The 26,469-nt window shown below is 37.9% G+C and overlaps 1 protein-coding gene across 2 annotated transcripts in view; it reads left to right on the forward strand.

Annotated features, from left to right (window-relative positions):
• UHRF1BP1 (UHRF1 binding protein 1) overlaps nucleotides 1–26,469 on the forward strand; it is a 67,819-nt gene that overhangs the window by 18,625 nt on the left and 22,725 nt on the right. For both annotated transcript variants that reach the window (XM_044000261.1, XM_044000262.1), the window contains exons 2-9: nucleotides 3,382–3,544; nucleotides 3,642–3,680; nucleotides 12,641–12,732; nucleotides 14,822–15,011; nucleotides 15,909–16,049; nucleotides 19,704–19,874; nucleotides 20,477–20,666; nucleotides 24,981–25,067. In XM_044000261.1, the coding sequence (XP_043856196.1) occupies nucleotides 3,382–3,544; nucleotides 3,642–3,680; nucleotides 12,641–12,732; nucleotides 14,822–15,011; nucleotides 15,909–16,049; nucleotides 19,704–19,874; nucleotides 20,477–20,666; nucleotides 24,981–25,067 (1,073 nt within the window). The remainder of the gene's footprint in view (nucleotides 1–3,381; nucleotides 3,545–3,641; nucleotides 3,681–12,640; nucleotides 12,733–14,821; nucleotides 15,012–15,908; nucleotides 16,050–19,703; nucleotides 19,875–20,476; nucleotides 20,667–24,980; nucleotides 25,068–26,469) is intronic.

Raw genomic sequence — 26,469 nt, forward strand, 5'->3', positions numbered from 1 at the left:
AGTTAGATTGGGGCTTCTTAAACTTTTTCCACTCATGACCCTTTTTTGCTCAAGAAATTTTTATGCCTGTATATAGGCATACAAAATAGGTATACATAATCTTTTACTGTTGCCAAATTTTTTGTGACCCCCACATTCAGTTACGTTACCCCATGTGGAATTGTGACCCACAATTTAAGAAGCTAGGAGACAGATGACTCTTGGTTGAGTTGAGATATCTGACTTCCAGTGGGAGTGCAATTAACTCTGTATATTGCCTGGCATATTCTTACCTATACAACTCCTCCAATCTCCCTTTGTAGTTGGCTTGGATCAGTGGGTTTATTTGCTGTTCACTATTTGTGATAGCCTTTTGTTAGTTTCTTCCCAAAGTCTTTCTGTCTCCTGGGACCTTTCTCTGAAGAGTCCTGGAATCAAGAGTGTCCTCTTTTAAATCTGGAAGCCAGGGGGGGCAACTAGGTGGCGCAGTGGATAGAGCACCGGCCCTGGAGTCAGAAGTACCTGAGTTCAAATCCAGCCTCAGATACTTAACACTTACTAGCTGTGTGACCCTGGGCAAGTCACTTAACCCCAATTGCCTCACTTAAAATTAAAAAAAAAAAAATCTGGAAGCCAGAAGAAGAAAAGCTCTTCTCTCCTGAGCTCTCACCAGGTTCACCCCTCATTGCAGGCACAGGCTATCACAAATAACTAGCATTTGGCGGAAAGTGAGTCAGGCCTTCACACAAAAGTTCAGGCACCCTTTTCCCATTAAAGGATGGCAACCAGGGGCAGCTAGGTGGCGCAGTGGATAAAGCACCAGTCCTAGATTCAGGAAGACCTGAGTTCAAATTTAGCCTCAGATACTTACACTTACTAGCTGTGTGACCCTGGGCAAGTCACTTAACCTCCGTTACTCTACCCCCCCCCCCAAAAAAAGGATGGCAACCAAGAAAATCAGCTTGAACTTAAAAATTATTTCCTTTAGATGAACAATATTTAGAGAGACAGATAGACATCAGTCTGGTCCAGTTTCCCCTCTCTGAGGAGAACAGAGTGGGCTGGACTTATAGACCCTTCTCTAGCTTCCTTCCTGGCTGGAATCAAGGTCTTTCTTGGAAAGGGCCAGTCAAGACTCTAGACATAACTCTTTTTATCTTCTTGTGAGTCAGATTTAGAAAGACCCATGTGGATATACACAAAGCCTACATGGGTAACACATGTACCTTACATTTGTTTTTTAATTGCCTAGATTTCTACCTGTATCACTTCCCCTCTCTTCTCCTACAGAACCATTCCATCTAACAGATTTTTTAAAAAGAAAAATTAGCAAAACCAACAAATGTATTTTAAAAATCTGACATTAAATTTAATGTTCCATACCCCTTAACTTCCCCACTTCACCCTCCATCACTTCTGCAAAGGATGGCAGGAGAGTTGGGGCCAGGCTTCACAAGTATCTTCCAAATGGGTTTCATTAAAATATTCAGGTAACTTCACTTGTGGATTGCCAATTAATCTCTTGGATACATTGACCTATTGAATGGCTTGGAATGGCCTTGATATTTTTCTGAATTTAGGTCTGGGCTGACCTGATTGAGGGGCAACTAGGTGGTACAGTGGATAGAGCACTGGGCTTGGAATCAGGAAGAATCATCTTTGAGTTCAAATCTGGCCTCAGTTATTTACTAGCTGTGTGACCCTGAGCAAATAACTTAATAACCTTGTGTGTCTCAATTCTTTATCCGTACAATGAACTGAAGAAGTAAATGGCAAACCACAATTGGGGTTAAGTGACTTGCCCAGGGTCACACAGCTAGTAAGTGTTAAGTGTCTGAGGCCAGATTTGAACTAAGGTCTTCCTGAATCCAGGACCGGTACTCTATCCACTACACCACCTAGCTGCCCCGCAAACAAATTATTTTTTAATATTGGCCATCTATATAGGCCATTGTATTTTGGGTATTTTACTTAAAAGTACAAGGAACTTTTAAACTAGTTGAAGTGTTACTTTTTGTTATTAAATTATAGGAATAAACATGTTTATATGTGTGAAAGTTAAAGGAAGCTACCACTTTTTTGAGATTTGGGGTTTGGAAAATATATTTCATTATGTCAGGTCATACTAGACTAATCTTATTTTCTTTTTTTGACAGGATTACTAGGAGATGCAGGGAAAGCTACAGTTTGTCTAGATTTTAACAAAGTATTTGATAAAGTTTTGGGGAAAAGATGGAGAAATAGGGGCTAGACAGTAGTCCAGTTAGATGAGTTTGGAACTATGTGAATACTTGGACTTAAAGAATGGTTGATTATTTATGGGTCATGTCAAAATGGGAGAAAGTTGCCAGTGGAATGGCCTAGGAATAGATGTTTGACTTTATGTATGTTATCATTGTCATTAATATCTTTAATAAATATATAAATGGTCTTATCAAATTTTTAAGTGATGCACAGTTTGGAAACCTAGTTAGCATGCAGGATTAGAGTTAATATTTAAAAAGATCTTGACAAGACTAAAAAAATTGGGCTAAATCTAGGTTGAATATATATGTCTTGATCTTGTAAAAATAATTTTCTTGCTGTGTCTCTATACTTTTCATTCCTCTACTATTAATATTGTAATAACAATAATATTATTTACTTGCTGTGGCATGAATGGAACGTTAAGCTTAATTATCACCTCTTCACACTTAACTTGAACGAGATTCTTACTTTTCTTGTGTTGATGTCCTGTTTCTTCTTTCCTTATTCTCCACAGCTTATATTACTGGGTAGCTTTTTTTGCCCTCATCTTCTCTTAGTAACTGATGTACTCTGCTACTTTGCTGACTTTATCTGCTTATTTCTTTTTTATAATTTTTAGCAAAATATTTTAATTTTATTATGCTGTTTATGTAAATGTTTGACTTTATGATTAGTATGACTAGAAAATGAATAAAACTTGTGGAGGGAACAGTAATGAAAATTGCTCAAACTGACAGTTTTCCAAACATCTTTTATTTAGAGTTCTTAAGAACTAAACTTGTGAAGACCTCAGTTTTTCTGAATCATTGGAGGTTCCCTAGGCCTCGAGTGCAGGAAAGGGGTGATACATATAGGATAAAATATCTATAGGCTTATTGTTAAATGTCTTAATCAGGGGCGGCTAGGTGGCACAGTGGATAAAGCACCGGCCCTGGATTCAGGAGTACCTGAGTTCAAATCCGGCTTCAGACACTTGACGCTTACTAGGTGTATGACCCTGGACAAGTCACTTAACCCCCATTGCCCTGCAAAAAAAAAAAAAAAAAGTCTTAATCAGAGGCAGGATTTTGCCCCAAGCACTGAAATATTATGAGCTGGAGTCCATTTAGCTGATGCCCAGAGGAAGTAATTGATTCTCATTTTCAATTCCATCAGATTTACTAAGAATTTGTCACCTGACAAAATCAACCTGAGTACTCTAAAAGGGGAGGGCCAACTGACCAACCTGGAGCTGGATGAAGAGGTTCTGCAGAATGTACTAGAACTTCCCACATGGTTAGCTATCACTCGGGTCTTCTGCAACAAGGCCTCCATCAGGGTAAGCATGGGCTTTAGACAGCTGGCAACTTTATTGGCTAGGTAGTTCCACTTGGAAGGGAAACTTTATTAATTCCTTCCTCTTTCTTTCTATTCAGATCCAATGGACAAAGCTGAAGACACATCCAATCTGTCTGGTAATAACAATAATGGTTCATATAATAATAGCTGATGTAATGTTAAGATTTTTAAAGCATTTTTCCTCACAGTAACTGTGGTTAGAAACAATGTAGGTTTTATACCAGTTTTATAGATGAGGAAATAAGCTTGGATAGGTGAAACACCTTGCTAGTGGTCATTCACCTAGATTGCATCACATCTAGAATTTGAACTCTTGTCTTCCAACTCCAAATCCAGTGGTCTTTCCATTGCACCATGTTGTGAATCCACAGCCTTTCCTCTGGAAATGTAGTTCTTTTATTTTATCTAATCAAATAAGGCTTATCACCTAACTTCCTGAAAGAGCTGGTTAAAGGTGGACAAGCAAGGTACATTTGATTATTTCGTGCAGCCATAGTTCTTTTAACACTGACCAGCTAAATAGCTAGGATAGGCTAGAAGCTTAGAAGACCTTTCTGTGGATATAAAAATGATGGATAGAGAACACTGGGCTTGTTGTAATCAGGAAGACTTATCTTCATGAGTTCAAAAACCGTCTCAGACATTTAGTAGCTGTGAGACCCTGGGCAAGTCACTTAATCCCATTTGCCTCAGTTCCTCATCTGTAAAATGGTCTGGAGAAGAAAATGGCAAACCATGCTAGTATCTTTGCCAGGAAAACCCCAAAAGGAGTCACAAAAAGTTGGATACAACTGAAACAACACAATAACAACTTCTCAGGGCCTGAGGGATTTGGTTTGCCTTTTACTTTTTTTTTTTTTTAACCCTACTAGTGCTACCATTAGGTCTGATTTTTCATTTGGATGTCTTATCACTCAGGTCTCCTTGCAGATTGGGAAATAGATTCACATGACTTTCTTTTTTTGTGTGTGCAACACATGACAGTTGCTTTAGGTTTTTTTTCCCCCCTAGGTCTTTTGTTACCTGTTACTCCAGGGAAGCAAGCAATGGAAAATTATAATGAATCTTAAAAACCTACTAAAATTTAAAAGGAACTGACTAGATCAGTTGGCTATTTATTAGTCTGTTAGTTTTGAAGCCCCTTCTCAGAACTTTCTCAGGTATTATCTCTGGAATCAGTTCATTTCCTAAAGCATTTATTAAGTGCCTACTACTGCAAGGCACCATGAAAGTTGCTAGGGATATAGAGACAAAAGTGAAAAACAGTATGTTTCCTCAAGGCACTTATAGTTTCCTTGGAAGATTCACTGGTTAAACACATCTATAAAGACAATATAATCTGAGAAGAAAAAGAATACAAAGGGGGATCAGTAAATGCTCCCTATAAGAAGCGTTACTTTAGTTGATCCTTGAAGGGAACTTAGAGTTAAGAATAAGATATGAGGAGGGAGCACATTGCAGGCATTTTAAATAACTTACGCAAGCTCTTTTTGTGGTGACAAAGAATTGGAAATTTAGGGGATGCCTGACAGTTAGAGAATGACTGAGTTTCCCCTCAAAAACAACATTAACTCAAGCCTCTAAATGGATTCTGGAACTATAGAACCTACAAAAAGACAGAGACACAATCTTCCAACTTCAGATAATTTAGAAGACTTCAGGAAAGGTCTGTCTCACTTGGGCAAAAGGGGAGGGCAGTGCAACATAGCACAGCTCAGCATAGCACACTGTGGAGGAGGTCTGGGCAAGTCAGCAGGAGGCTTCTGGCCACAGCATAAATCAGTAGCTGAGACCTCTCGGTCCTGGCTCAGAAAGCTGGTGGCACAAGAGGCCATATGTGAGACCCGCCAGCCCTAGCTGAGAGGGCAAACTGCCAGCTAGAGAACCACCCACAGGACAGGTGCAACTTGGCCAAGCCATCCCAGCACAGGGAAAAAGCCCAGGGCAGTGAGGAATCTACAAGCCATAGAGGCCTCAGAGCAGAAAACCAGTGACCAGGCCCCTATCCCCCAGCACAAAAAGCTTGCAACAGTGGCCCCTGTGCTCCAGGAGCAGACCTCAGCTTTTTAAGTTTAAAAATAGGCTACAATATGAGTAAGAAACAGAAAAGGACCCTTACCATTGACAGCTTCTATGGTGACAGGGAAAACTAAAACACAAACTCAAATGAGGAGAATACTGTCAAAATGCCTACATGTGAAGCCTCAAGGGGGAAGATAAATTAGTCTCAAGACCAAAAAGCCTTCTTAGAAGAGCTCAAAAAGGCTTTTAAAAATGAAATGAGGGGGCAGCTAGATGGTACAGTAGAAAAAGCACCAGCCCTGGATTCAGGAGGACCTGAGTTCAAATCTGACCTCAGACACTTGACACTTACTAGCTGTGTGACCCTGGGCAAGTCATTTAACCCTCATTGCCCCATCCCCCCCCCAAAAAAATCAGATGAGAGAGGTAGAAGAAAAAATAGGAAAAGAAATGAAAGAAGTGAGAGTTACACAAGAAAATTATGAAAAAAAGAATCAACAGCTTGGAAAAGGAAGCACAACAATTGACTGAAGAAAACAATTCCTTAAAAAAAAAAAAACAATTGGCCAAATTGGGGTGGGGGGGAATTAGCCAAATGGAAAAGGAAGTACAAAAGCTTACTGAGGAAAATAATGCCTTAAAAATTAGAATTGGGCGGACAGAAGCTAATGACTCCATAAGACACCAAAAATCAGTCAAGCAGAACCAGAAGACTGAAAAAATAGAAGAAAATTTGAAATACCTCATTGAAAAGACAACTGACCTGGAAAATAGATCCAGGAGAGACAGTCTAAAAATTATTGGACTACCTGAAAGCCATGATCAAGAAAAGAGTCAATATCTTCCAGGAAATCACCAAGGAGAACTGCCCTGATATTGTAGAATCAGAGGATAAAATCATCATTGAAAGAATCCACTAATCACCTCCTGAAAGAGACCCCAAAAGGAAAACTCCAAGGAATATTGTAGTGAAATTCCAGAATTATCAGGTAAAGGAGAAAATACTACAAGCAGCCAGAAAGAAACAATTTAAATATCATGGAGCCACAGTCAGGATTACACAGGACCTGGCAGCTTCAACATTAAAGGATCAGAAGACTTAGAATATGATATTCTGAAAGGCAAAGGAGCTTGGATTACAACCAAGCATCAACTACCCAGCAAAATTGAGCATTATCTTTCAGGGGAAAAGGAGCATTCAATGAAATAAGGGACTTCCAAGGTTTCCTGAAGAAAAGATCAGAACTGGAGAGACAATTTGAACTTCAAATACAAGGCTCAAGAGAAGTATAAAAAGGTAAACGGGGGAAAAAAGGTTATTCAGTAAGGTTAAATTAATTACATCCCTATAAGGGAAGATAATACCTTTAACTCTTAAGATCTATATCTCTATTAGGGTATAGTTATTAAATTGACTTTGATGTGATGAAATAAAGAAACTGAAGGGGCAGAATAAAAGGAGAATAGGGGGAGGAGAAAGAAGGGAATGTGGAATGGGGTTAATTACATTATATGAAGAGGCACAAAAAAAAACTATTAAAATAGAGGGAAAGAAGGGGAGGGGTGAGCATTGTTTCAACCTGACTCTCATCAGATTTGGCTCAAAGAGGGAATAACATACCCATTTGGATAAAGAAACTTAGCTTACTCTTTAAGGAAGTAAAAGGGTAAGGGGAAAAGGGTGGTACTGATAGAAAAGAGGGCAGAAACAGGGATGGAAAGGGGAAAGAAAAGGGAGGGCAGATTGAGGAAAGCAATGGTCAAAAGCAAAACACTGGTGAGGAGGAATAGGGTGAAAGAAGAAAAAAAGTACAAACAAAGGGGAAAAGAGGATGGAGGGAAATACACAGTAATTATAACTGTGAATGTGAATGGGATGAACTCTCCCCTAAAACAGAAGCAAAAAGCAGAGTGGATTAAAAACCAGAATCCAGGGGGCAGCTAGGTGGTGCAGTGGATAAAGCACCGGCTCAAATACTGCCTCAGACACATGACACTTTACTAGCTGTGTGACTCTGGGCAAGTCACTTAACCCTTATTGCCCCACAAAAAAACAAAACCAAACAAACAAACAAAAAATAGAATCCTACAATATGTTGTTTACAAGAAACACATTTGAAACAGAAATATACACAAAGTAAAGGTAAAAGGTTGGAGCAGAATATATTACATTTCAGCTGAAGTTAAGGGAAAAAAAAAGCAGGGGTAACAATCCTTATCTCAGACAAAGCTAAAACAAAAATTGACCTAATTAAAAGAGATTAGGAAGGAAACTACATCTTGCTAAAAGATACCACAGACAATGAAGCAATATCAGTACTAAACATGTATGCACCAAGTGATACAGCATCCAGATTCTTAGACAAGAATTTAAATGAGTTACAGGAAGAAATAACAAAACTATATTAGTAAGGGATCTCAACCTCTTCCTTTCACAACTAGATAAATCTAACCACAAAATTAATAAGAAAGAAGTTAAGGAGGTGAATAGAATTTTAGAAAATTAAATATGACAGAACTCTGGAGAAAACTGAATAAGGATAGAAAAAAATAAATCTTTTTCTCAGTGGCCTGTGGCATATGGCATATACACAAAAACTGACCATGTATTAGGGCACAAAAACCTCACAGTCAAATGTAGAAAGGCAGAAATGGTGAATGCATCTTTCTCAGATCATGATGCAAAAAAAATTACATGTAATAAAGAGCCATGGAAAGATAGACTGAAAATTAATTGGAAAATAAATAATCTCTAAATCAGTTTGGTTTTTTTTTTAGTGAGGCAATTGGGGTTAAGTGACTTGCCCAGGGTCACACAGCTAGTAAGTGTTAAGTGTCTGAGGCCAGATTTGAACTCAGGTACTCCTGACTCCAGGGCCAGTGCTCTATCCACTGCGCCATCTAGCTGCCCCCGAAAATAAATAATCTCATCCTAAAGAATGAGTGGGTCAAACAACAAATCTTAGAAACAATCAATAACAAGAGAATGACAATAATGAGACAACATACCAAAACTTATGGGATGCAGCCAAAGCAGTTCTTAGGGAAAATTTTATCTCTCTAAATGCTTACATGAATAAAATAGAGAAAAATGAGATCAATGAATTAGGCATGCATCTAAAAAAGAACAAATTTTAAAATCCCCAATCAAATACTAAATTAGAAATCCTGAAAATCAAAGGAGATTAATAAAAGTAAAAGTAAGGAAACTACTGAATTATAGTTGAATATATTATATATATATATATATAGGTGCATTCACCACCAGTGAAGCGGAAATTAAAACAATAATTAGGAGCTATTTTACTCAACTGTATGCCAGTAAATTTGACAATCTAAATTAAATGGATGAATATGTACAAAAATATAAACTGCCCAGATTAACCGAAGAGGAAAGAAAATCCTTTAAAAAAGCCCATCTTAGAAAAAGAAATTGAACAAGCGATCAGTGAACTCCTAAGAAAAAATCTCCAGGGTCAGATGGATTTGCAAGTGAATTCTACCAAACATTTAAAGAACAATTAATTCTAATAATATACAAATTATTTGGAAAAATAAGTGAAGGAGTTCTACCAAATTCCTTTTATGACACAAATATGGTGTTGATACCTAAACCAGGGGAAGCTAAAACAGAGAAAAAAAATTATAGACCAATTTCCCTAGTGAATATCGATGCAAAAATCTTGACTAAAATATTAACAAGAAGATTATAGCAATTCATCACCAGGATAATACACTGTGACCAGGTGGGATTTATACCAGGAATGCAGGGCTGGTTCAATATTAGGAAAACTATAAAAATAATCAACCACATCAATAACAAAACTAACCAAAATCATATGATTATCTCTATAGATGCAGCGAAAGCTTTTGACAAAATATAGCATTCATTCCTATTAAAAACACTAAAAAGCATAGGAATAAGTGGAGCTTTCCTTAAAATAATAAGCTGTATCTACCTAAAACCATCAGCAAACATTATGTGTCATGGGGATAAATTGGAGGCATTCCCAGTAAGATCAGGGGTGAAACAGGGATGTCCATTATCACCTCTCTTATTTAATATTGTACTAGAAATGTTAGCTTTAGCAATAAGAGAAGAAAAAGAAATTAAAGGAATTAGAATAGGCAAGGAGGAAACAAAACTATCACTCTGCAGATGATATGATGGTGTACTTAGAGAATCAAGTAAAAAACTACTTGAAACAATTAACAACTTTAGCAAAGTGGCAGGATATAAAATAAATCCACATCAATCATCAGTATTTCTATACATGACCAACAAAGCTCAGCAGCAAGAGATAGAGAAACTTAATTTAAAGTAGCAGTAGACAATATAAAATACTTGGAAGTCTAAACCCAAGAACTCTATGAACATAGTTACAAAACACTTTTCACACAAATAAAATCAGATCTAAATAATTGGAAAAATATCAGTTGCTCATAGATAGGCTGAGCTAATATAATAAAAATGACAATTCTACCTAAATTAATTTACTTATTCAGTGCCATACTAATCAGACTACCTAAAAATTATTTTATGAAGCTAGAAAAAAAAATAATTCATCTGGAAGAACAAAAGGTCAAGAATATCAAGGGAAATATTTTTTTTGGGTTTTTTGGTAGGGAAATTTTTTTAAATGCACATGAAGATGGGCTAGTCATACCGAATCTGAAGCTATACTATAAAGTGGCAGTCATCAAAACTATTTGGTACTGGTTAAGTAATAGGGAGGTGGATCTATGGAATAGGATAGGCACACCAGACACAGTGGTAAGTGACTATAGTAATCTACTGTTTGATAAACCAAAAGACTCCAGTTTCCGCGATAGAAACTCAGGATTTGACAAAAACTGCTGGGAAAACGGGAAGATAGTATGGCAGAAACTAGGCATAGACCAACATCTTAGACTGTATACTAAAATAAGGTCAAAATGGGTACATGATTTAGACATAAAGTGTGATACCATAGGTAAATTAGGAGAGGAAGGAATAGTTTACCTCTCAGATCTATGGAGAGGAGAAGAATTTATGACCAAAAACAAGAGTTAGAGAATATTATGAAATGCAAAATGGATGATTCTGATTACATTAAATTGAAATGGTTTTATACAAACAGAAGCAATGCAGCCAAAATTAGAAGGATATGAACAGGCAATTTTCACATGAAGAAATCAAAGCTATCTATTGCCACATAAAAAAAATGCTCTATTGATTAGAGAAATGCAAATTAAAACAACTCTGAGGTCCAACCTCACACGTATCAGATTGGCTAATATCACAGAAAAGGAAAATAATAAATGTTGGAGAAGCTGTGGAAAATTTGGAACAGTAATGCATTGTTGGTGGAGTTGTGAACTGATCCAACCATTCTGGACAGCAATTTGGAACGATGCCCAAAGGGCTCTGGGACTGTGAATACCCTTTGACCCAGTAATACCACTACTAGATCTGTATCCCAAAGAGACCATAGAAAAGGGAAAAGGACCCACATGCACAAAAATATTTCTAGCTTCTCTTTTGTGGTGGCAAGGAATTGGAAATTGAGGGGTTGCCCATCAATTGGGGAATGGCTGAACAGGTTGTGGTATATGAATGTAATGGAATACTATTGTGCTATAAGAAATAATGAGCAAGCAGATTTCAGAAAAACCTGGAAAGGCTTACCTGAACCGATGCTGAGTGAAATGGGCAGAACCAAGAGAACATTGTACACAGTAATGGCAACATTGTGTGATGATCAACTGTTATATAATGATCCAGGACAATTCCAAAAGATTCATGACAGAAAATGTTCTCCATATCCAGAAAAAGAACTATGGAGTCTGAACACAGATTGAAGCACACTATTTTCACTTTTTTGTTGTGTGGTTTTTTTTCTTTCTTGTAGTTTTTCCCTTTTGTTCTGATTCTTCTTTCATATGATTGTACATATATAACCTATATCAGATTGCTTCCTGTCTTGGGGAGTGGGGAAGAAGAGAGAGAGGGAGAAAAAATTGGTATTCAAAATCTTATAAAAATGAATGTTGAAAACTATTTTTACATGTAATTGTGGGAGGGAGAAATGAAATACTATTAAGAAAAAAAGGGACAGGAGAAGGAAATTACCTATACAAAAGCTTAAAGGTGGAAGATGAAATGGTGACTTCAGAGAACAATAAATAGGTTGATTTCGCTGAAGCAGAGTATTTGAAAGGGAATAATATTGAATAATTCTGAAAATTAGGCTGGAGCCTTTTTTATTCTTAGGACTGAGCTTTTTTCTTCTTTTGACAAAGAAGCCAGTGAACTCCCATTCTTAGTTGCCCTAATTTTTTATTCTCTATAGGTCCCACGGTGAGACAATGAGTATTAAATGGTAGCACGTTGGCCCCACAAGTAAAGGCACAAGTAAAATTCATTTACACTTCTGAGGAGACTTCAGGCTCATAGCTTTGTTTCTTCCTTTCGGAACAGTAGGCTTCTGCTTATTGTCTTTTGGGTTTTTCTGAAGACATTTTGGCTGTTGCTTGATTAGCCCTAAAGGTCTTTGTGGTACAGTGGATATAGCTCAAGAAAGAAATCAAAACCTCTGAGTTCTCTAGTTTTGACTTTTTCCAAGAATCTCTCCAGCAGGGATCTGAGTTCATTATAAAATGGAAGAAGCGCTGGGTTTGGATTTAGGAGATCCTGTCTCATCCACTTGTTAGTGTATGACCTTGGGCAAGATATTGAACATCTTTCAGCTACAGTTTTCTTATATATAAAAATGAACCATCTGAGTGAGAGAAAAGAAGATAGAACTGGATAATGCTGGGAATAATTGAGAAAAGCAGTGTGATGTTATAAAAAGAACAGTGTATTTGGAGTCAAATCCCAGCTATGTTACTTACTACCTTGTGACCTTAGTCAAGTTGTTTACCCTTCTGGGTTTCTTGATCTGTAAGATGTGGTGGTTGTATTATATAATCTCTTAACGTTTCTTCTACCTCCAAGCCTCTTGATCCCAAGATCTTTTTATTCTAGTGTGTGCTTTGCTGAGCATTCACTTCTCATTGGCTTTCCTTGCAGTGTCTGGATAAAGTAGAAGTAGAGATGAGAACATGTGAAGAGCCTCGGCCCCCCAATGGACAGTCCCCCATTGCCCTGGCTTCAGGACAGAGGTCAGTTGCTCTGGACCCATTTATGTCTTTAAGATGCTCATTTCTGTAATTCGAAGTGGTATGATAGATAAGCCAGGAGTACCCAGTGTCACCTTTAATAAACATTTTATGTCTTTTATGTTCAGAGCATTAAGCCAGGCCCTACTGGGATAGGTGCAGAGATAAATAAGGTATGTTCCCTACCCTCATGCAGTTGACAAAATATTTTGATGATATGGCACATAAATAATTATAGTAGAAAATGTTACAAACCAATACTTGATAATAGTTGATAAATGAAATCCTTTGCAGACAAGGAGGGAGATGAGGATTTATTTATTTTTTTGGACTGGAGAAAAAGAAAAAGCTTCGTGGAAGAGATGGCATATGAGCTGAGCCTTAAAGGACACGCAAGTTTTAAATAGGTGAAGATGTCAGGGGAGAATATTCCTTGCATGAATAAAGTACATGGAAAGTACAGAATCAAAAGAGATTTGGTTAGAGCACAGTACACATGAAGACAAGAGTAGTATTAGATAATTCTGGAAAAGTGAGATTGTGGTGGAGAAATGGGAACTATGATGTTCCCATTCCTGACTATTATTTGCAAATACCATAAAATAAGGGAAAGAAATTAAAGGCAAAAACATTGGTTTCTCTCAGTAGTTGGCTTAACTATTTTTTGTGTTTGTTTTTATAAGGGAGAACTCTGTGTGTGTGTGTCTGTGTGGTTGAACACATGTACATGCATGTACACTTTGAAAAACAGGAATATGCAGAAATGATTGCTGTAAAAACAGAAGGCATCAATAGAATTTTAAAAAAAGAAAGAAAGAAAGGCAGGATTATGTCAGATTGAAGAACTTTGTTTTCCAGGCTTAAGGATTGTGAACTTTGATAAATGGTAGGAAAGCATTGAAGAGTTTTGAGTAAAGGAGTCATATTATCAGATTTTTGTGTAAAGGAGATTAATCTGGTGGAAAGACCTCTTAGTATTTACTGTAAAAGTCTACGAGGGGGGCAGCTAGGTGGCGCAGTGGATAACACACCGGCCCTGGATTCAGGAGTACCTGAGTTCAAATCCGTCCTCAGACACTTGACACTTACTAGCTGTGTGACCCTGGGCAAGTCACTTAACCCTCATTGCCCTGCCCCCCCCCCAAAAAAAAAGTCTAGGCGAGTGAGGGCCTAGGGCACAGTGATGGCAATGGAAATTTTTTTAAAAGGCTTATGTGTGAAAGTTTGCAAAGAAGATCAACAGGATTAAATGTGGAATGTGTGGTAGTGGAAAAAAAAAGTTTTAACGTTTGGGAGAGAATTGTGAAGGGTCATCCCCCACATTTCAAAGTATCAAGCCTCTCTGATGTCTTTTGTCCAAGCCCTTCTCCTTTCCACCTCCTAGTATGGGAGGCTGGGTGAAAAAATAGGGAGATCAGCAGGGAGTGGGGGAAGAAAAAGTTTTGGGGAAAGAGTTACTTGTTTTGAACAGAACAAACCAAATATATGTAAGACAGAGCTGCATACTCAGTAAAAGACCATTATAGCATTGTTCCTTCTATTTCCTTTTAGCTTTTAGCCTTTCACTATAGAAGTATAGAAATGTTGTTTGGAAAATTTCTTGCAAAATAAAATAGGGATGAGTATAGGACTTCAAGAGATGGGGCAACGCTATCCATAACTAGACTTCTTTCTGGTGTCCTTAAGCTTAAAAGAAAATGTATTGGGGCAGCTAGGTGGCGCAGTGGATAAAGCACCGACCCTGGAGTCAGTAGTGCCTGAGTTCAAATCCGGCCTCAGACACTTAACACTTACTAGCTGTGTGACCCTGGGCAAGTCACTTAACCCCAATTGCCTCACCAAAAAAACAAAAACAAAAAAAAAGAAAATGTATTGTTTTTTTTAATGTCCTTCAGAAACCTAATGCTTTCTTCTTTTTATTAGTTTCTCCCTCAGTCCTGTGATGTTCATTATCCAACTATACTTAGTTTATCATCAAAGGAACCATGCTTTAGAGACTGGAAATAGCCTCTTTTAATTCATTCATCTTTTGGGTTGGAGGAGAATGCCTTCAGGTTATCTTGATGTTTTGACTTACTCTGTTTGTTTACAGTGAGTATGGCTTTGCTGAGAAGGTGGTGGAGGGAATGTTCATTATCGTTAATTCTATCACCATCAAGATTCACTCCAAGGCCTTTCATGCCTCTTTCGAGTTGTGGCAGCTCCAGGGCTACAGTGTTAACCCCAATTGGCAGCAGAGTGACCTCCGCCTTACCCGCATCACTGACCCCCACCGAGGAGAGGTGACAGCCTTAAAAGGGAAGGGAGGGGTGAGGATTGAAAAAAGAATAATCCTTGTTTATTTTTAAGGACAATAACCCTTTCCATTTAAAAAATTCCCTTAAATGCTCTTAAAATTTATAAACCCCTGAAATTTTTTCTTTAAAAATTAAAAAGTGGGACAGCTAGATGGTGCAGTAGATAGAGCACCGGCCCTGGAGTCAGGAGTACCTGAGTTCAAATCCAGCCTCAGACACTTGACACTTACTAGCTGTGTGACCCTGGGCAAGTCACTTAACCCTCATTACCTCACCAAAAATAAATAAACAAATAAATAAATAAGTAAATGAAATTTTAAACATAGTGACTACCACCAAAACATTTTTTTCTTTCTTTCATAGGCTATAGTGGCCAAAGAATTCAACATTTTAGGGCATGCTTATTGGTGAAAGGCCCCTCCATACTTAGCTAGGCAAATGGGTCATGACTGTACTCAAAAGATCTTCTAGCAGGGTAACAGCCCCTACCATTTGGAGTAGTCCATTGGCATAGTCTTCCAGAACCCAAGGTTACTTCCACTTCATCATGAGGCACAAGAGTAAGACTTTTGTGAAGAAAATTTAAATATTAAAATAAAATCTAAAATGGTCTTACATAAAAGTATACATTCTAAATTATCTTAAAAAATTTTTTAGAATGTGAATATCAACCTCACTCAGCCTTTATGCATGTAAATGGTGCTGTACCCTATCCTGCAATTGTGGGTACGCCAATCAGTTGCCTTGTAGAGCTCTCCTCAGCTGAAGGTGGAGGGAGCCTTTAATCCTTGTATGCTTTATGCCTGTAGTCTTACTGCCCCCTTTTGGTCAGTCAGTTCATTCATCATCAGCATTTTGAGGAAATATTTTATCTCCTACCAGGTTCTTACATTTAAAGAGATAACATGGCAGACTCTTCGGATCGAGGCAGATGCCACTGACAATGGTGATCAGGACCCAGTCACTACTCCACTGAGGCTCATTACCAACCAGGGCAGGATCCAAATAGCCCTCAAGAGAAGAGTGAGTGTCCTTCTCCACTTAATAGTTTCCTTTTTCCATTTTCATGGACAGCCCTGAAAGTGGGTACTTTCTCATTATTGGTTGGGTTTGACACCTAGGATGACACAGGTAGAAGGAGGGCCTATTATGCAGTTCTATAGAGTTTAGCAGAGAGAAAATGGTATGGATTATGTTCTGGAAGTGCTATAGAGTAAGGCTTCTTGATCTGTATTCTGTGAACTTTTTAATACTTTAATAACTATTTCAATATAACTGGTTTCCTTTGTAATTTTATTTTCCTCTGTATTTTATTTTATGAATTTAAAAACATTATTCTGAGAAGGGATTCATAGGTTTCATGAGATTGTTAAAGAAGTCCATGACAAAAAAAAGTTGCAGAACCTCTGCTATATAGCTCAGTCACTGAGAAATTCAGCTTTATTGCTTCTTAGTAAGGACAGAAAATATTAGAGAATTACAGAATAACAGAATTTAAGAGTTAGAAGGGACCTCAGCAGCCATCTAGTCCCATAAACAAAAGCAGTTCCCATTACAATATACCTGACAACTATTCATCTAGCCTCAACTTAAATATCTCCAAGAAAAAAGAACCCTCCACCTTTCATGAAAGTTTATTCCACTTTTAGCTCTAATTGTTAAAGAATTTTTCCTTACATCAAGCCTAAATTGGCTTCTTTCCAATTTCCATACATTGCTCCTGCTTTAGCCCTTTAAGGCTAATCAGAACAAGTCTAATACTACCTCTTCCACATGACAGCCCTTTAAACATTTGAAGGCAGTTATTGTGGATCTCTGAGTCTTCTTTTCTCCAGACTAAATACCCATTTCCTTCAATTGATCCCCATAAAATATGGTCCCAAGGCCCTTCACTATCCTTTGGACAGTCCAGTTTATCAGTGTCTTTATTAAACTGTATGGTGTCCAGAACTGAACACAATAGACTGGGTGAGGTCTAACCAGGGCAAAATCCAATGGGACTATCTATTACCTCCCTATTCCTTAGATTTATACTTCTCTTAATGCAATTCAAGATCAGATTAGCTTTTTTGGCTGCTGCATCATACCCACTGACTCATATTGAATTTGAGTCTATAACCCCCTCCCCCTGATTGTTTTCCAAACAGCAGCTATCTATCTATGCTTCCCCAATTTTTTACTTATGAAGTTGATTTTTTTATACCCAAGTGCAAGATTTTATATTTGTTCCTACTGAATTTCATCTTCTAGTTTCAGCCCAATGCTCTAGCCTATCAAGATGCTTTTAGGTCCCAACTCTATCAATTGTTAGCTGTCCCTCCCAGCTTTGTGCCTTCAGAAAATTTGATGAGAATATATCATTTATGCTTTATCCAAGTCATTGATAAAAATGTTAAATAGCAAAGAGCCAGACACAGATTCCCTAGAGTATTTATTTCACTGGCCAGCTCCTGCCACGTTGAGATTAAACCATAAACTACTGCTCTGATTCTGGCCTTCCAGCCACTTCTGAATGCATCTGATTGTGTTATTGTCAACTCCATATCTATCCATTTTCTACCGAAAAATAGTTTGAAATACTTAATCAAAAGATTTGCTAAAAGCTATGTCTGCATCATTCCTTTCATCGACTGATTTAGTAATGCTGCCCAAAAAGACTTAATGAGGGGCAGCTAGGTGGCACAGTGGATAAAGCAATGACCCTGGATTCAGGAGGACCTGAGTTCAAATCCAACCTCAGGCAATTGACACTTACTAGCTGTGTGACCCTGAGCAAGTCACTTAACCCTCATTGCCCCCCCCCCCAAAAAAAAGAATTAAAAGGGAAAAAAAGACTTGATGTTACTCCAACAGAACCTGTTCTTCTTGATGCAACCAGGTTGGCTCTCTCTTATCACTGCTTCCCTTCCTAGCTGTTCACCAACCATTTCTTCAGTGATCCAGTTTTGCATTTTCCCAGGAATTGAAATACAGCTTACTGACCTATAGTTTATAGACTCTATTCTTTTTTTCTTTTTTGAAAATTGGATATAAATTTGCTCTTCTCCAGTCTTAAGGTACTATTCCCATTTTCCATGATCTTTCAAATATCACTTATAATAACCCAGCGATCACATCTGCCAATTTTTTCAGGACTTAGGAATGAGTTCATCAAGTTTACTATTGCTTTACTTATTTGGGCTATTAACTTCCTGTTTTTGTCCTGTTATTTCCAGTACAACAGTCATTCTCCTTAACAGAGAAAACAGAAGCTAAATGAAAGTTGCAGGGCTATGTCTTCTTTCTGTTGTCTTTTCTACTCTGAAGCAATGGGCCTAAACTTTGATCTCTTTTACTCTGAATATAGGTAGAAAAAAATCCAAACCTTTTTTCGTTGTCCTTAGCTTCTGTTGCCAACCCCATTCTGAGCTTTAACACTGCAGATACTATTTTGACAAGATCATTCACACTCTTATATTCATATCTTCTATTACCTAACCTGGCTTCTATTGTTCTGTACACTTATCTTTTATTTAAGTTGATTGGTAAGTTCCCTGTGCATCCATTTTATTCTTCTCAGACAAACCCATTTTCCTTCCTCCTTAAAAGTGTTTCTCTTTGCTCCTTCATAATTAAAGTGTTTTGGAGCAATTTTGTCCATGGGAATCTATTTTTCCTCTGAGCCCTTCATATTCTAGGGTAAAAAGAAGCCAGATTTCTCAAAACCGCCAACAAATGTTTCTCTGCCCTGCTTGTTCTCTTTATTTTCTCTAAGGGACTCAGTAGGTCAGGAAGAAAGAAACTCACTTCAAACAGTCCCTCTTTTACCCCATCACACACTGTCACCAAGATCCTGTCAACAGCAACTACCCCTCTAGCCAAATATATTCTTTATTAATGTTCAGAGAAACCTAATTTTACCTCAGGGGAGAGAACACAAAGTAATTTGTCTTGGGGCTTGCCTGAAGGAAAGTGGATATTGAGTTTCCCATCTTCAGAAATCTTCTGTATCATTTATAGGGATGACTCTGGTTATGATTTTAAATAAATTTTAACTATCTCCTTGATTTTATCCCCAGAGTTAAAGCCAACATAAAACTTCCCTGGGAAAGTTCTGAATGTGGTTACCAAATATCTGTAATCCTTGGATTTTTAGACAGTATTATCTAGATACTAATTTTTAGAACTAATTTTTAGACACTGTTGTCTACCTATTTTTTAGATACTATTGTCTGTGGTCAAACACATACTTTTTATACAAAGGCATATTCCCGCAGTGAAACTTGTGCTATGTAACTGTATATAACTTGAATAGGGCATCTTTTAAAAATCCTGAAGACTAGTCACTAAAACACTTGGGAAATATTTCTATGTATATTACAATAAACTTTTTTCAGTGGTTGGGGCAATGATAATAGTAGATGGCTCACTAAGATCAAGTTACCAAAAAAAATTGTTAACTAATTTGCATGTGTAAATGAAATCTTTGTAACTTTGATGGAGGCTCGCAGAGGGTGAGTGTTCAGCAAACCACTATACAGTTTTTTCCAAATACTAAGGACAAAACTAAGCTACTTAACAACAAAAACAAAATCCTGGGGATTGAGGAGCCATTTCTTAGGTTGTCCAGGTGAAGGTGATTTCAGGGAATTGAAATTATGCAAGATGATGAATTCCACACTGTCTCTTTCCCTTCAGACCAAAGACTGCAATGTGATAGCTTCCAAGTTGATGTTCCTGCTAGATGACCTGCTTTGGGTACTGACTGACTCACAGCTCAAGGCTATGATGAAGTATGCAGAGTCGTTGAGTGAGGCAGTGGAGAAGTCAGCTCTACAGAGAAAAAGTTTGGCACCTGAGCCCACACAAGTGAGTTGGTGCAATGGGTTTCCATGATGGGAGGCAGGAAAAGTACAGGGAGGAAGGAGAAGATTCTGTTGTTAGGATAACCACTTCTTCAGTGTGATTTATTAGTAGACCTTTTCTAATACTCAGGCATTTCTGGAATCTACCTAATAGTAACACTTATGATAATGGACAGGAGCTTGGAAAAATGGGTTAGTGATTCCTTTGTAGTTTAACTGACTAGTTCTATGCTTGTTGTGGAGTTTTTGTTGTAAAGAATAGAACCAGCCCAAAGTGAGCAACTAAGTACATAAGAGAAGGGGGATATCTTGCCCTGATATAGTGTAGTTCATGATGTATGTTGGCTTTCCCTACCATTATTATATGCTTTGTTTACTTTAAGAAAACCTTGGGGCAGATAGGTGGCACAGTGGATAAAGCACTGGCCCTGGATTCAGGAGAACCTGAGTTCAAATCCGGCCTCAGACACTTAACACTTACTAGCTGTGTGACCCTGGGCAAGTCACTTAACCCTTATTGTCCCACAAAAAAAAAAAAAAACAAGAACAAGAAGAAAACCTATAGGTAGAACATTGGTGTTTTACAAAATATTCTTTATGTTACAGAGTACTTCACCTGCTGCTCCCAGTGCCCATCATTCTTGGAGCCAAGCATTTGGTAGTGGTCAGAGCAATGTTAGCAACAGCCGGATCAGCCAGTACTTTGAGAAGTTTGATGTGAAGGAATCATCTTATCATCTGCTTATTTCACGCTTGGATCTACACATTTGTGATGACAGCCAGTCCCGGGAACCAGGTGGGATCTGGCATGAGGCATGAAACTCCAAATTACATAGATACCTTTAGTTCAGAGGAAATCATCAGACAGGGCCTAAAGATAAGTCCTCTGGGGCCACAGATGAAAGTTCTAATAAGACTTCTTGTGTTTAAGTTCTACCTCCGGTAAAATAGCAGTTTTCCTGGTTATGGAGCATGGTTCTAGCTTAGTTGACTTTATTTGTCTGCGGTATAAAATACTCCCATACACACTTTGGTTATTGAATTCTGTTAGCCCTGAGCTGTCCTTTGGAAGTATTTCTCATCTGGTCACCCAGCACTTTTCCTTTCCTCTTACTTCTAACCATGAGGTAGGGTTTGGGGAACAGGGTGGAACTAGAAGTTTAGGAGAGAAAGAAGAGGATCAGCTTCCACATTTCAAAATAGGAAATCTCTCTCATGATTTTTTTCTAAGCCCTGTTCCTCACCCCATCCCAACTTCTAAGCTAATTACCCCATGTTATTCTGGTCATCCAAAGGTTCCCACTTTAGCACCTTCCTTGTCTTTCTACAGTAGTTCATGCTTCAGAGTTCTCTTCGTCAAGGTAAAATAACATCAGAAGCAAACATTAAGTGCCTACCTACTGTGTACAGAACACTATCTTAGGTCCTGGTGGAGATTTCTTTTTTCTTTTTTTTCTTTTCTTTTTCTTTTTTTTGTCAAAACCTGACAAACTGACCCTCAGTCCACCTTTCCAGCCTTATTGTACTTTGTTCCCCTTCACATACTCTTTGGTCCAATTAAATTATTAATCTTACTGTTCTTTATACACTGCTCTCTCTTTGTAGTCTCTCTGCCTTTGCACTGGCTGTCCTTTGTGTTTGCAATGCCCTCTTTCCTCTCATTTTTGTTTTTGTATCCCCATGCCTAGAACAGTGCCCGACACAAAGTAGGTGCTTAACAAGATCTTAACAGTTGATTGATGTAGAACTAGAAGTGGAGGAAAGGAACATTTTTTTCCCACCTCCCCTTTCCCAGGGCCATTTTCTTTGTTTTTGTTTTTGTTTTTTGGTGAGGTAATTGAGGGTAAGTGACTTGCCCAGGGTCATACAGCTAGTATGTGTCAATTAACCCTCATTGCCCCACCTAAAACAAACAAACAAAAAACCCCAAATAAGCAGTCAAGCAAATGAATCCACACATTCCATCGTAGGTCCTCTGAAGACATGGTTGTCATTTCATTCATCAGAGTTCTTAAGCCTTTCAAAGGTTTGTTTCTTTACCTTTTTGCTGTTTGTTTTTTTTTATAAATTATTCAGCTTGGTCTGTTTACTCTGTATCAGTTCATATTACCCAGGGTTTTTTGAAATCACCTCTTCTTTTATCATTCTCATGATATAATGATATTCCTTTACATTCTTATACCACAATTTGTTTTACCATGCTGCAGTTTCTAGACATCCCTTTAAATTATAGTTATTTTCTTTTCTGTTCCTTCTCTCTACCCCCCTAGCCTCGATTCTTCTTTCAAAATCAGTAAGGGGTTTTTTTGCTTGTGGCATTGCTTCCATTTTACCTTCCTTCCTTCTGTCACCCCTTTATTATCCCTGCTTGTTTGTTTCCCTGTTGAGTTTGATATATTTCTATACCAAAACTATGTGTGTTCAACCATCCTTTGTCTGTTTCAGATAGGATTGAGATTCATCTTGTACCTGATCTTCTTACTCCTTACTCCATATTTTATATTCTTTGTGCAACCAAATTATTTCTCTCTCTCTCTTTTTTTGGCGGGGCAATGGGGGTTAAGTGACTTGCCCAGGGTCACACAGCTAGTGTCAAGTGTCTGAGGCTGAATTTGAACTCAGGTCCTCCTGAATCCAGGGCCAGTGCTTTATCCACTGCGCCACCTAGCTGCCCCCTAACCAAATTATTACAATAGTAAGTTCTATTCCTTTTCCTTTATACTCCAGTGTATTCCTTCTATCCTCTCTTCTCTTTCTCTGCTTAAAACTCTCAGAATAGTAATTCTAACCCCAGGTTTTGTATTTTTCTTATTTATTTCTGTGACCCTTTGATGTCATTCAGGTTCTGAAGGGATACTCTATCTCTTCTCCCCATATTAGAATGTTCACACTATATCAACATGCAGCTGCTTTTATTCACTCAAATAAATTAACATTTTAGATTTCTTTGGACCCTTACATTTGTATTTAAATTTTTCTACTCAATGCTGGACTTTTCATCAGAAATACTTGAAAGTCCCCTATTCCATTAAAGGTCCATCTCCCCTCTCTCCACCCCCTCCCCCCCCAGAATTATACTCAACTTTGCAAGATAAGTTATTCTTGGCTGTATGTATCTTTTGCTTTTTGCAATATTATATTCCAAGATTTCTTCTCATTTATCGTATGGGCTTCCAGGTCTAAAGTGAATCTGATTGCTTCTTTGGTACTTGAACTGTTTTTCTTTATTGATGCTTGCAGTATTTTTCCATTGATGCAGGAACTATGGATTTTGACTAAGATGTGCTTAGGGACTTTTCCTTTTGGTATTCCTTTCTGGAAGGGATTTGAAGATTCTTTACTTTGCTTTCTTGTTCTAATAGATCTGGACAATTTTCATTTATGATTTCTTGGAACATAATGTCCAGGCTTTTAGAAAAATAATCATGGTTTTTAGGGAATTTGCTGACTTTTTAATTATCTCTCCTTGATTTGCTTCCCAGGTCAACTGTTTCTGATATCATATGCCTCACAGTTTCCTCTATTTTTCTCATCTTTTGATTTTGTTGTAATATTTCTTGTTATCTTATGGATTTACCTCCTGGATCAAGTATATAAAGTCCTCTGTTTAGCTTTTAAGTCCTTCATCATCTGGCCCCCTACTACTTTTCTTGTCTTCTTACATTTTATTCTGTCCCTCCCACTCCCTGCTATACTACATGATCCAGTGACACTGGCCTCCTTGATGTTTTTTTTGTGCAAAACACTCAGTCTCCCAACTACATGCATTTTCACTAGCTGCTCACCATGCCTGGAATTCTTTCATTTCTATTTCTTGGTTTTCCTGAACTTCTTCATGCCCCTACTAGAATCTTACCTTGTGTAAAAAGCCTTTCCCTTTTTTTAGTCATCTATGTAGCACAGTAGATTGAATGCTAGGCCTAGAATAAAAAAAGATCTGAGTTCTAATCAGGCATCAGACACTTACTTGCTGTGTGACCTTGGCAAATCACTCAAACTCTGTTGTTTCGTCATCTACCTCCCAGGGTTGTTGTGAGGATCAAATGAGATAATATTTATAAAGCACTTAAGTAAAATATCTACCATGCCTTCGATTCTTTTCTTCCGCTTTTCTGTCTCCTTTCTTCCCTTGATTCCTTCAGGTTTCAACAAAAACCCCATCTTCTGCAAGAGGCCTTTTAATTTCTTTTCTCTAAGATTATCTCCAATTTCTTCTGTACATATCTCGTTCATACATAATTATTTAGGTCTCCCTCATTAGATTGTAAGCTCCTTAAGTGCAGATATTGTTTTTACCTGTTTTATCACCAGCACTTAGCATAGTACATGAGACATAGAAGATAATTAATAAATATTTGTTGATTTGGTTTTTCCTAAATATTTGGTTCTGGTGGGATATAGAATAGCAACAATGAAAAAGTGCAGAATTTGAAGATAAAGGACTTGGGCTCTAATATCAGTTTTTCCACTCACCTTGAATAAGTCAGTTTCTCAGGACTTCAGTTTCTTTATCTGTAAATGAAGGTTTTGGATTAGATAGCTTCTAAGGCCCTTTCCTCTAAATTTATGATTCTTATTTGTTTATAGAATTACTTATCATTGCAGAAGATCTGAGGCCCAAAGGTACAGGGAAAAAAATGAGAGTCAGCTCTAACTTTCTTGGACTTTGTGTTATGCCTATACTTCTCCTACCAGGGTATAATGACAAGGCAATGTGACTAGCAGTGTTGTCGTTGGGGGAAATGATTCAACAGCAACAGAAACCCAGAAATAAAACAATGATGAGCCAGAGTCATAGATTGTCAGTTGGAGAACCTGAGATTAGAATTATCCTTGAGTTAGCTATTTCTCTTGCCTTAGTGAATGTCTGGTATCCATTTGCAGAGGAAATTAGATTTAATAGAACTTTTTTATTCTTCAGCGATGTGCTTCAAAGGGCCAGTGTCAATTTTTGCAGCTCAACTTAAAATGTTTCCTTTAATCTGCCCTGGGCTTAGGATATTAGCAGGACATTGGATTTGTGCCTTGAATGAACTTTGAATCTCCTTCAAGTAGCATTTTGGGTTCTTTGTGCCATCTTCAGATAATGATCTATAATCTTCTCTTCCAGGGGACTCAGCAAACAGAGTGATGGGTGGTGCCATGCAACTTACCTTCCGGAAAATGGCCTTTGACTACTATCCTTTCCATTGGGCAGGTATGAACGTCTTGAACAGAGAAGGAATCACAGCATTGCTCTAGGGCCAGAGGATGGAGCCTCAGCTTCTAGGCTTCAGCCCTTACTGTTTGGGAGAGTCAGTTAGATTATACTTTTTATTGCTCACAGGGATGTTTTAGACTTCCTCCTCAAGGAAGCATTTTACCGTCCTTCTAAAGATTTTGGTGTGAATTGTACATTGGCAGGGAGCAGTGAAAAGTGGGAATGGTGAGAACTGTGCTATAATGCTTCAACCTAGTCTTCATGCCCATCAAGACAAGATCTTAGCAAGGGCCTGGGGATCAACATCTTGAATGCAGTGAGCCTTGAGCAGATTCATCAAGACTCAATTTAGCAAAATTTTGTTCATTATTATGACTTTGTAAAGGGAAGTGAAAAGGTTAGTTAAGACATAGTCCTTGATAGTCCTGACTTCGTGGATTTTGCGTAAGGGGAAATGACAAATGTACAGATAACTATAATACACAGTAATTCGTGATAAGTACATTAAAGAGGTATGAGAAAAGTACAATGTGAAATCTGAAGTTAAGGGAAGGACATTGTCTACTGAGTAGATCAGAAACGACTTCCTGGAGTAGGTAGCATTCCATTTAGGCTTCAGAGACTGTCTAGGGGAAAGTTTATCCTTACATAAAACAAAAACAACAAAAGCCCTCACTATCATCTTCCTGCTGGTTTCTGTTTCATTGGTCAGTCTTGCACCTTTGTCCCTGGCCTAGTACAGTAAGCTCCATATAGGGGCAGCTGCAAAAACAAAAGGAGACAGGCACTAACAGCAGGTAGACAATTGGTAAATGCAACAAAGGCTTTCATCAGTTACAATGATATTTATAATTTGTATAGGTTCCTTGTTTCAGTCTCTGCTTTGTACACCTTTTCCTTGATCTCATCTAGAGAAAGACAGATTACATACCAAGAATTTGAGTCAGCATGCCTCCTCACTATAGGTAACTAGGCAGAACAGTGGGTAGATAGAGCGCTGGGCCTAAGTCAGGAGGACCCAAGTTCAAATCCAGCTTCACACTAGTCTAGCTGTGTGACCCTAAGCAAATTACTTAACCTCTGTGCCTTAGTTTTCTCATCTGTAAAATGGGGATATTATTAATTAAAATGACAAAGAAAAAAGGCTGAAAGAGGCAAGTATAGTCAACAGCAAAAGGAAATAAATTATGCCCAAGCATAACTTATTTTGTGAAGTTGAGCATAGTGATTCAGGAGGAAATAGATTCAAGAAGTTTTAAGCATTCTTGCTAAGAAAACCAAATCCGGGCAGAATCTTCGAAAAACAAACACCTCAGACAAAAGGAATTTAAGAAAGAAATATAAATTTGAAAAACTTATAAGAGTGGTGATGAACTAGTGTGTGCATTTTGGAAGGGAG

The sequence above is a fragment of the Dromiciops gliroides genome, chromosome 4, assembly GCF_019393635.1.
Source record: "Dromiciops gliroides isolate mDroGli1 chromosome 4, mDroGli1.pri, whole genome shotgun sequence".
Taxonomy (NCBI): Eukaryota; Metazoa; Chordata; class Mammalia; order Microbiotheria; family Microbiotheriidae; genus Dromiciops; species Dromiciops gliroides.